At 38.1% G+C, this 11,640-nt stretch overlaps 1 protein-coding gene across 1 annotated transcript in view; it reads right to left on the bottom strand.

Annotated features, from left to right (window-relative positions):
• Positions 1–367: 367 nt before the first annotated feature.
• The window catches only part of LOC124624305 (potassium voltage-gated channel subfamily H member 8), a 496,049-nt gene continuing 484,776 nt past the window's right edge, over positions 368–11,640 (bottom strand). The window contains exon 13 of the mRNA XM_047149098.1: positions 368–958. Within this exon, the coding sequence (XP_047005054.1) occupies positions 368–958 (591 nt within the window). The remainder of the gene's footprint in view (positions 959–11,640) is intronic.

The following is an 11,640-nucleotide window of genomic DNA, read 5'->3' as shown; positions in this document are numbered from 1 at the left end:
ATGTGGGCATTTTCTGTTACACTTTATTTTGGATCCAGAGTATTTTTTTTTTTTTCAACTAACCAGTTAAACTGGCAAATAATTAAAATTAAGGGGTGAGACAGATTCGAAACAAACTGTAAACATACAAACATACCAAGCAACTCACAAGTTAAAATATCATTGAATGTCTTTTTCTTGAATTACACATTACTTTCAAAGTATAACTTAAACAAATTAAAAACTATATCGCAGTTGATCATTATGTACAAGAAACAAGAGTAAATTAAGCCTAAATAAAAGTAGGCATCTATCAAAATTCAAGCAAGCACACTGAAGAGAAATGTACTTGCATTTTGAAGAACTGGAGAATATGGAGAGCCACAGCTCAACTATCAAAAGACTGGAATTTCAAAGATTGTGATGAAGAAAAGGGGTTAGCTGCTTGAAAAGCAGCTGCAGTCACACCTTCCACATCACCTGCACTGAACCTATGCCGTTGGGAATCCACAGCTGTCCGTGCGTGGTTCCAGTTGCTAGGTGTCTGCACGGATCGAAGATCACTTTGAGTTATAATCCCATTCTTATGATGATTTCTCAGAACACATGTACCATTTGTCTGTGGAGCTCCCAACATCCTCTCCTGTGCACTACTACTTCTTAGCACTGCTTCAGCATCAAGTCCAAGTATCAATAGAACTCTGTGAGGATTCTGAAGCACAAAATTCTCAAAAATGTCTACAGGCATAGAAGTTTGTGTTTCCTTATCTGCAAGCCGGCTCAATCTCATTGGCATTTCTTCAGTTTCCCAACAGAACATGTCAGGGGGATGTGATGAACTGCGCTGTATAATACTGCCATCCAGGCAGTTGTATGGCAAATTGGGATTTGAGTGTGCTGGAAGGGGATGAGGATAGCGTGTCGCCACTGTACTGCTACTTGATGCAAGCTCTTGCAGAGCTTGAATAGCATTTCGAACCTGTGCACAACATACAAATATTTTCTATCATGCCATAAGTCTGACAATACTATTGACAACTAATGAATGATATCAAAATTTTTAGAAATATATCATAAAATTAAAAGTATATGATCATGTCATTCAGAATTAGTTAAATACATGTTTTACATGGGGCAGGTGCTGAAACATGAATTACTCATAATTGTATGTTGGATAAAACAGCACTTTCTTCTATTTCTTCCAATATTTGTTGGAAAAAACATGTTTGGATGGAACTGTATACATAGTAGTTATTATGCTCCTACTGAAAGAATTTCTGCTCTTGCTGACCAACATTTCCCATTAATTGCCAGAAACCTAGCCTCTCACATCAAATATACTAACAACTTCTTCCAGTGAGTCTCCCCCATCCCCACCCCTTTACCTCCTGGATCCTTACTCATAGCTGTTGATTGCCCCCCATACACAAACATCCCTCATGCCAACAGCCTTGCTGCTCTTGAATACTACCTCTCCCTACGCCAACCTTTTAATGGACCATATAGAAGAATTGAAATCCAAAGCCCTTGTCTGGTTTAGATTTGTTAATAGTATCTTCATGATCAGGACTCAAGAGTCAAGACACCCCAACGTCATTCCTCCCCAACCACAAAACCTCTTTTGTCCACTTTGCATGCTCCATTTCAGACCAACGTGCCACCTTCTTGGATGAACCACACATTTGTGGCGGCTCTGTCCACACCTCTGTCCATATTAAACACACTAAACACCATCAGTACCTACAGTTTTTCATATTTCATCCCTTCCACACCAAAAAAACACTCCAATACAGCCTGCCTGTGGATGACGTATCTGCAGCGATGAGAACCCCTTTACCCGGTGTATTGAAGGTCTCTACAAGGCTTTCACAGACCGGCATTACCCCATAACCTAGTCTGCAAACAGATATCCCATGCCATATCTTTGCACATCCCTAATCCACCCACCACCCAAGAATCAGTGACAAAAGAGTACCCCCTCATCATTCAGCATCACCCTGGACTGATGGGCATCCTACCCGAGATCCTTTCCATCCCTCTGAAAGTGGTCCACTGTCACCCAAGCAAACTACACAACATCCTGGTCCACCTCTACAACACTCCCACTCTCAGTTCCCAACCTCTTGCCACAACGATCGTACCCCCATGGAAGACCCGCATGCAAGACCTGGCTAGGCTACTCAGTCAGCACTTCCTACTCCACTTCTGTCACAGGATTATCCAATCTCATCAGAGGCACCCATGAAAGTAGCCTTGTCATATACCAACTCTACTGCAAGCACTGCACAGCTTTTTACACCAGCATGCCAACCAACCACAATGAACAGCAATGAATGGCAACCACCAAACTGTGGCCAAAAATAAAATTTTGCAACATTCAGCTGAGTACAGCATGCTTGATTTCAATGGCTATTTCATAACCTGGGCCATCCGTATCTGTCCCTCAATCATCAGCTTTTCTGAACTCGCAGATTTGAGTTATCCTTGCAATAAATCTTTTGCTTCTGTAGCCCTCCTGGCCTCAAGCTTCATTAATCAACTGTTCCTGCACCCTCCACCCAACAGTGCACTCTTCATCTGTCTTGCCACCCCCTCCCAATCCACACCTCCATGTCACCTTCACCATTCACTATACCCCACTAGCTCCCATATCCATGCATCATGCATCTTGCCTGCACACTTGCCACCACTCCTTTCTGCATTCCTAACCAGCATACCTCCCTTCCAGCCCCTAGCTATTCACTCAACACCTCTACTGGCATTCAACCTCCCTTCCTCTAGCCACCTCATCCAACACAATAGCCACCCCACCCCAGTAGTCCATCTGCTGAAATACAGTCCCAGTATTGTCTGTCCAATTGGTTCAATGTAGGGGCATGGGTGTGTGTTGCATGTGTGTGTTTCATGTATATATTTCTACTCTACTTCAACAAAGAATTTATTACAAAAGCTAGCAAGTTTCCTTTCACTTTTTGGGGCGACTCTCAAGGATTCAATGCATTTGCAATTCGCTGAGTGGTCTCCTTTACTTCTAAATTAATTACAATCTGGAAAAGGTTTCCTTCTATTTATTTTTGAATTTTATGCTACAACATTAAACAACTTGTGAATGTCAATTATTTATAATAATCCACAAGAATCGCCCTATATTTTAAATTAGTTAAGCCTGTAAACACTGGAAATTATCTAGGAATTTCAAATGTGTACCTTTAACAACATATAGTGTTAAAACAACAAAAAATGCTGTAAAACAGAAAATCCAGGATGGAATGTAACAATACGAGGGAAGGAAAGTTGCTACTCAACACATAGTGGAGATGCTGAGACGCGATAGGCACAATAAAAAGTTGACACAATCATAGCTTTTGGTCATTAAGGCCTTTGTCAGCAGTAGACACACACACACACACACACACACACACACACACACACACAAGTGCAACTTGCACACACATCTGCAATGGCCGAAAGCTATGACTGTGTGAACTTTTTATTGTGCCTATCGCGGCTCAACATCTCCACTACATGGTGAGTAGCAACTTTCCTTCTCTTGTATTGTTATATATATATAAACTCAATAAACTGGATTTGAGTTAGGTACTGTTAGAGCAAATAAAATGCAGATATTTCTCATTTATGTGATGTCACCTAATTCCCAATATAACCGTCAGCTTGGTAGTATGTCTAAGTATGGCACTATTTGCAACTGTATCAGCAATCACTGACTGACTATGCCTACCACATAGTTCCTGGATAGCTGTGACCATCACTACCAACACCAGAATCCTACACATTAACATTCCCCACAGTTTTGGCCATGCCACCATTGACTGCTACCTCTCACAATATTCTGGCAATCTCAAACCTGCCATCTCAGACTCATATATCTGAGTGCCTATGACAGTAACAAAGAATCTTTTCATTTTGATTAATGAATAATTACACAGTCATGTTACAATTTATTACTGTAAAGAATGTTCTCTTTGAATGTCTGTATCCTTCTACCTACCTTTTCTTCACTAGTCACATCAGATATAAAAGAGAAGTTGAAAGGTTCTCACTGTAGTTCATGCAACAGGAGCAGACACACATGTAAATTTTTCTATGAACAAAAATGCCATACTGTTTATTTCAGTATTTAATTTTGAATTTACATGTCAGAGTATTTCTGATCCACAACATCACATCCAAGATTAACAAGGAAAAGGGAGGAATAAGGGATTTTATAAACTTGTGACTATGACAGGATAGTAATATGTAGTCTTCAGATTATGTCCTGTACTACATAAGATTGAAATGGACAAACTGATTTTGCAGAAAGCAAAAATTAAAAGAACTTCTTAGTGCTATGGCAGCAACTGCTGTAGACAAAATATGTCCCCTGATAAAGTTAATGTGACATCAGTCACATAAGGTCAGATGCTAAGTGAAAGATATAAGGAGAAAAGTTTAATTTTATCCACAAATTTTGGAATGTTGTTTAAAGAAAGGAAAATGTACTGTTGATTGGAATATTACACAAGAGACTTAATGAAGTCACACAACACTATTAGTTTGGTGAATGGCTTAATGAAGGCTTGTATTCTACATCTGACAAGTATAAATGAGATACAGAGGTAGCTGTTAATGAAGTCATCTCTTCAAAACTTAATGTGATAATACAGAATAGAATGTTTGTGTTAATATTGTTGATGAGAAAATAGGATCAACTCTATGGACATCGGAGAATTTTTACAGTAAATGATGCAAGCTGTAAAGAAAAAAAGAGGTGAATGATATAAAATGGAACACACAGCAAGAGAGTGGTTAGACTCATCATTTAAATCAATTTTTGATTGTAAGTAGGCAGTGCAATGGTAACACTATGAGACCAAGAGATCCAAATAAGCTATTTTGTGCTGGAAAACATTTTCCCACATACTTAAAATAAAGAACATTATGATGAGACATAGGTAGTTTAATATATTTTTACCAGATAAGAAAGATGAAAAATTAATTTTTTTTTTGTAAAATCATTGAACACTGTGTGCCCTCAGACATGGACAAACATGCAGAAAATAAAATTTATTTGAGGATATATGCAGTGAGACTCTACTTTGTGCAGAACCAAAACCTGTGATTGATATCAGGCCTATGAAGATTTTCTAAGTAATAGTTGTCCCATGGACTGTAGGAGAAACTGCAAAAGGAAATATTAATTCCTTATACTTACAAGTGAAAGACAGGAATTTTAAGCAAATATTGCTAAAAGTGTTTCAGTAAAGTTAAATATTGAGACCAAGATTTGCACAACCTGACATATTGCATGTCAGAAGCTGTCAGATATTCAGCATTAGAGAAAGTTGATAACTCCCCCTGATAATGAAGATAAGTAGTTTGTACTTGTTCTAGTGAAATACAATGGCCACAACTACAGATTGCTGTATAAACTATATGGGGATTTAATGAAGCACCTAAAATGTGTATTTTTTTTTGTTCTGTATCAGGTGTTTGGCATTTGGTTATATGTTTGTATGGATAGTTAAAATTTCTGAATGCCAATAAGAGATTTTTGCTTCTATTTGAAATTATTTTTCACACATGACGAAGTTGATACTGTAAGATAAAAATCCATAAATAAAGGTTACTTTATTATTTATGTAATATGAATTCACAGAGTCACTTTTTCTACAAGAACTATAATTGATCATGGCTTCAGTTATACGATAACTGTTAAATAACGCTACACATGTATTCAAGTTTTAAACCATGATACTAGTCAGGAAAGTTGAATTTGGATGAATGCGTAAAAGACCAATTTCCAGAACTAAAAATACTGTTTTATAAAAGAATATAACATTTAAACAATGGGAAGTCCAGGTTGGAATCTCAATAATTATGATAATGACAGTTTGCTTCTAACCATAGAGATGATATGATTGCAGAGAGACACAATGAAAACATTGTCATACTCTGAGCTTTTCCTCAAAGCCTTCTCCAGAAAAGAATAGAAAATGCACAAACAAACAAACATACAAGCAAGTACTCCTCAGACACACATGATGCCTGTCTCTGGCTGCGCTGGCTAGACTGCAACAGTTGCGTTGAACAAAAGTAGCAATCTGGAGAGGGAGGGTGAGAGGAGAGAAGAGTGCTGTCTGGTGAAGCATGCAAGGGCTATAAGACTGCATGACAAGGCTGCCAGGAAAAGTACTGAGAGACTTTGGGGAAAGGGGGGGGGGGGGGGGGGGGGGGGGGAAGGGTTGGAGTAGGGGGACGTAGCGTCGCAGATATTACACGACTGCAGATTTTTGCAGTAAGTTTTGTTACATTATGGCAAGCTGTTTTGGAAGCCTGCTGTATAGTAGCATTCAGCAGTGGTTGACTTGTGACCTGCTGCATGCTTCATAGCCGCACCTGTCGCTATAGCGGACAATGAGAATGTACACTGTGGTATGTACTAAAAACACTTATTCACCTCATTTAAGAAACTAAATAACTATGTTAAACATTATCTGTTTTATACCAAATTTGGTACATGACCTTTTGTTATTCAGAAGAACTTCGTGTCAAAATTTGATACCGCTACCTATAATAGTTTTCGAGCTATAAAAAAACCATTAAAAAGTACCTAACTGACACTTAAGAAAGTAAATTCAGATAGGAACAATAACAGTTTATATTTCTTTTATTATTTGAAAACAGTAATAGCACTCTCATTGTGCTGATTTATTTTATAAAGATTTTCGATTCTAAACTTTAGAGAATTTTTCTTTCTTAATGAAAGTAACAGTTTAAAAGTTAATATTTATATTTTATGTTAGGGTGAGAGTAAATGAGAGTGCATGTGAGTGTGTGTGTGTGGGACATAAGTCAAGTTTCAATTCTAGATTGTATTACACCTTACGTAACTAGCAAGTATTCCGCCACCAGGGTGTCATGAAAACTGTAAATCCCCCTATCTGGTGGATGACATATGTCTACAAGTGTTTGCTTTTGTAATAAGGCAGCCAGAAAGGTAATAAGAGGATAATCAGTTCTAAAGTATATTTCAAGCATAGTTTTCTCTTAGTTTTCATTTCATTTGGTTTGATTGAACATTTTGTTAATATTTGCAGCATGTAATGACGTAAATGCACCTACAAATGTTGATTGGAGTAAAACAGTTTAAGCGTGAATATGATCTTGAAAGATTGATCTGATTGACTGTTTTATTTGATCAACCAATGAGAGTAAAGTCTTTTCTGCACATTGGAATTAGTTATATGCCCTGATAGCAATAGCATTCAGACAGTCATGGACTAGCTGCCAGATGAGAAGGTCATGTTAGACGTGTCTAAAAAAGTTATTTGTAAACTGAAGAAGTGACTGTTATTTCACATTTGGTTTATATCGGCATGCAAACAGATGCATTTACAGACAGTTCTGTGAAGTTTGGGAGATTTTGGAGTGTTGGTTGTAGAGTAAACCGTGTGTGAAACTGTCATCCTTTGTGAAGAATTCTGCACCACATAAAATTTTTTGGCAAGCAACTTCCTTTGAAGAATCCACTGAAAAGGACCGAGTGTGAAACTCATTTCGTAGCAGAGTATTGACTCTATTAATCTCATAATATTTCAGGTTGGACCTAGTACACTCCTGGCGGTCTTGTATGTGATATAAGTTGCATGAACTAGTAGTAGATGTGCTATCAACGTATATGTGACACCATAACTAAAAGACAATAAAAAACATTAGTATCAGGAAGCAGACATTTTCACTGAAGGAAGGAAGCATCCACTTTTGCCTGTTATTACTAGAAATTTACAGGTTTATTTTGTTACATGAGTTACGTAGACTATGCAATCGTAAGTATGGATGATGGTTTTCTTCAATGCTGCTTTTAACATTGTCTGCAAAGTACCTACGAATGCAGAGCAACTGATGGTGAATGAATGCTGTACTGAGGTAGGTGTACATTAATATGCAGCTTGCTTTACTCAGTGCTAGCGAACTTTTTCACACTTCTTCGCCGCAATTGGTGCATCGGCCGGAAATATAGACTACAATATAGAGTTCGGGAGAATAGGAACTGTATATGAAAAAGTAGCAGTGTTTAATTGGACTTGTAAAGTGGTCACACATGTGTGAAAAAAGGAACTGGAATGTAGGACCAAAGACATGTGTGCAATTGAACGTGCGTCAAAAATACGACAACAAGTGGAACGAGGCGACGAGTAGAACGAAGTGGCAGACTTTGGCAGTGACAGTGGAGCTATGGGAGGTGATGTCATGCTGGGGCAGTTGCAGCCGGAAGGGAAACGGGGGCCCATAAGCTGGCACAGGTGAAGTTTGGTGGACAGAACCGCTGTATCACCTCGCTGTGCAGATCACAAGGAAGAAAAGAGAAGTGTTGTTAAACTTCATTGTTTTTGTGTGTGTGTGTGTGTGTGTGTGTGTGTGTGTGTGTGTGTGTGTGTGTGTGTGTGTGTGTGTCTGTGCCAAAAAACTTTGCATCATGGCAGGAAGTAATCAGGAATTAGTAGATGAAAAACTAAAGGTAGATGATTCCAGGATAGGTAACTTCAGTTTTTATACATCACAAGCAAATGACAGTGGTTTGCCTGAGTCGATGCCTTCTAATTCTGGTCTAAAAAATGAATTCAGAAAGGTGGAAGCTGATGTTAAATATCTCCCTGTAGCTATTCCAAAAGCAAATCAGGAACCAATGTCAGTTGTTGAGGAACCAAAGGACAGTGTGTCGGAAATGTTGGTGAATATAATGGCAAAAATGAATGGTTTGGGTTCCAAAATTAAAATGTCATTAAGTTCTGATATTGATGATAAAATAAATAAAATGGGTACTAACCTTGATGCTAAAATGAATAAATTAGGGTTGGAAATAAACATGTTACACACTGAAGTTGTCGAAATGGAATGCAAAATGGAAAGTAAAATTTAGAATTTGAGGGATTCATGGAAAAATGACTTGACTTTGTTTAATAATATATTAAAGGAGAAATTAATCAAGTAAAATTCAAATGTAAAACTGCTATTGTAACAGTGAAAAGTAAACTAACTTCACAAATTGAGCAAGTTGCTGAGAACAACCAGCAGGTAGAGCAACAATTTCATTCAGAAATAAGTAAAGTTCAGGAACAGATTCACAGGGTAGAAAAGTGCTGTGAGGAAATTCATATTGTCTTAGAAAATAAAATCAAAGAAGGAAAAGATATGTGTGTTAATTTTGGTACGCAAGCTGCTGGTAAGATTACTAACATTGAAACTAATGTCCAGCAATTTAGTACTAGTGTGAATGAGCAACTGTGTAACCATGAAAGTAGACTAACAAAAGTTGAACAAAATGGTAATAACAATAACATTTGTGTAGTGTCTAATGGTGTTGTGGAATCTTCAGAAACTGCTTATGTTATGCATCGCAAGTTTTTGAAATTTGATCCAAATAAGAATGTTCACCCTAAAGGGTTTTGGAGTGATTTCAAAGATGTATTACCTAAAGTGTGGAATGACAAGCAAAAGATTGGATTCATCGCCTCTAATCTAATGTGAGAAGCTAGAATCTGGGGTAATCGAGATTCAGATAGATATGACAGTCTAGTGGAGTTCAAACAAGCCTTCTTTGAAGAATACTGGGGAAAGAGGAAGCAGATGGAGGTGTTGGGTAAATTTTGGTCAGGGAAAAAATACGATCCCAAGAGAGACAGTATCAAAAGGTTTGTACAAAAGTGTGTGACTACCTTGTCAAATTTAAATGCAAAGGTAGAAAACGAGCAGATCATTATGGGTATAGAGAATAATTTGCCATTCTATTGGCAGATTAAGATCCTTTCGGGTTCTTGAGATGATATTGATAGGTTTATCCATTATTTAGAAAGAATATAAAACATTTTGAAAGAGGAGGAAAATAACAGAAGAGAATACAGGCCTCTGGCAAGACCCAATGACAAAAGGACATAAGTCAATGTAAATAGAACAGGCGTACAAAGAGGCAATGGTTACCGGGGTAGGTACAGAGGGAGAGGAGGTATTGCTGGAAGTAGGTTCAATGACAGATTACATTACGGTATTTTGATTGTAGTCAGCTGCGAGCCCTAGGGCGTAATAGATGGCCACTACTCATCAGGTGATAGAAAGGTCAGACCCAACAACATCGCACAGCAGGGAAATATGTAGCAGTCTGTGATGATGCTAACGTTTGCAGACTGCAACCATATAGACTAAGCCCACTAGCAATGCCCTTTGCAAAGAAGGCACCTACTAAACAATGTATTGAATGTGATGTTAATAAAATCAGAAGGGCAGAGGAGAGTGATACTGAGAAGCGATTTATTTCATTAGAAAAGGAAATAGCATTTCGTGGAAAGGAGCGTGTTAGTAAAGATCGGGACCGATGACCGTTGCTGTCTGGTCCCTTAAACCCACAAACCAACCATCTAGTAAAGATCACAGGAACCATGCTAGGAAGGAACTTAATACAGAAGGTAAAGACTCAGATGAGGAGGTGGGAGTGAATCAGCACTGTGAAACCGAGGTGGGGCTACATGTAGACAGTGGAAGTAACACTATGGGAATATGAGAGGATGTTGTAAATAGACTGAATCAAGTAATTTTGGAGAGTGAGGATGAAGGGACGGAAGGGGAAGAAGTAGTAAATTATTTAAATGGTTCTGACGACACCATGGATGGGTTGCAGAAACAAAAATTATTCTGGAGGGAGAGAAGTTAGAGAAATGTTTTGATTTGTCTATAAGGGAACGGATAGTAAAAGCCACCACTAATAAAGAAGTGAAAGGGGAGCCAGTTAAGTTGAATGTACTTTCCACAGAAGGGGTAGGCTTTGATAGGTGTGAAGTAGTGCAAGATTTGTTGGAAGAACCTGAGTCTGTAGTTAGAAGAGAATATGTGGGACAACCTATTGTAGAAGTAAATATTTTTGAAGAAAGGGTTTCTTGCTTGATAGATACCAGATCGGACGTTTGCGCAGTGTCACAGAATTTTGTGACTGCTCTTCCAAAAAGTAAACAAATAGTGATAATGCCTGTGAGTGGGTTAAAAATTGTGGGTGCCACAGATAAAAGCAAGAAAGAAGTAAAGCAAGAAATATTCTTACCAATCACTGTAGGTGGGACACAGACAGAACTGAATTTTTTGATTATCAATGGACTCCATGCGGAAATATTAGTAGATGCCAATTTCTTAACTAAATGTGAAGGGTGGGTTAATTTTGGAACTAATGATGCAATGGTTAAGATAAAGGTAAAACTGGTAACTACTCCGTTTATAGGTAAAAGGCATAGTGTAAATAATGAAGGAAGTGATACTCTGATCCGATACTGTAGGACCGCCAAGGTTGTTGAAGGCTATACTGAATACAGCGAGAGGAAGGAAGTGGATCCTTCTGAGCTAGAGAATGTCAGAATTGGGATCAATGAAAAATTAGAGGAATTCACTGATATGACGAATGTACAAAGACAAGATCTGAGGAAAATTTTACATAGGCATTGTGAAATATTTTCAGACCAGCCTGGATTGGTTTGGAATTATGAGTGCTATTTAAATGTGAAAGAAGATGCACATTTTTTCCAAAACCCCTTCGCTGTTCCAGAAGTGCATAAGGAAACTGCTCACGATTTGATACAGAACATGCTCAAATGGGGAATAATAGAAAAAGCGATTAGTGTA

This window comes from Schistocerca americana, chromosome 1 (assembly GCF_021461395.2).
Source record: "Schistocerca americana isolate TAMUIC-IGC-003095 chromosome 1, iqSchAmer2.1, whole genome shotgun sequence".
Lineage (NCBI taxonomy): Eukaryota > Metazoa > Arthropoda > Insecta > Orthoptera > Acrididae > Schistocerca > Schistocerca americana.
This window is presented reverse-complemented; position numbering and strand designations above follow the sequence as displayed.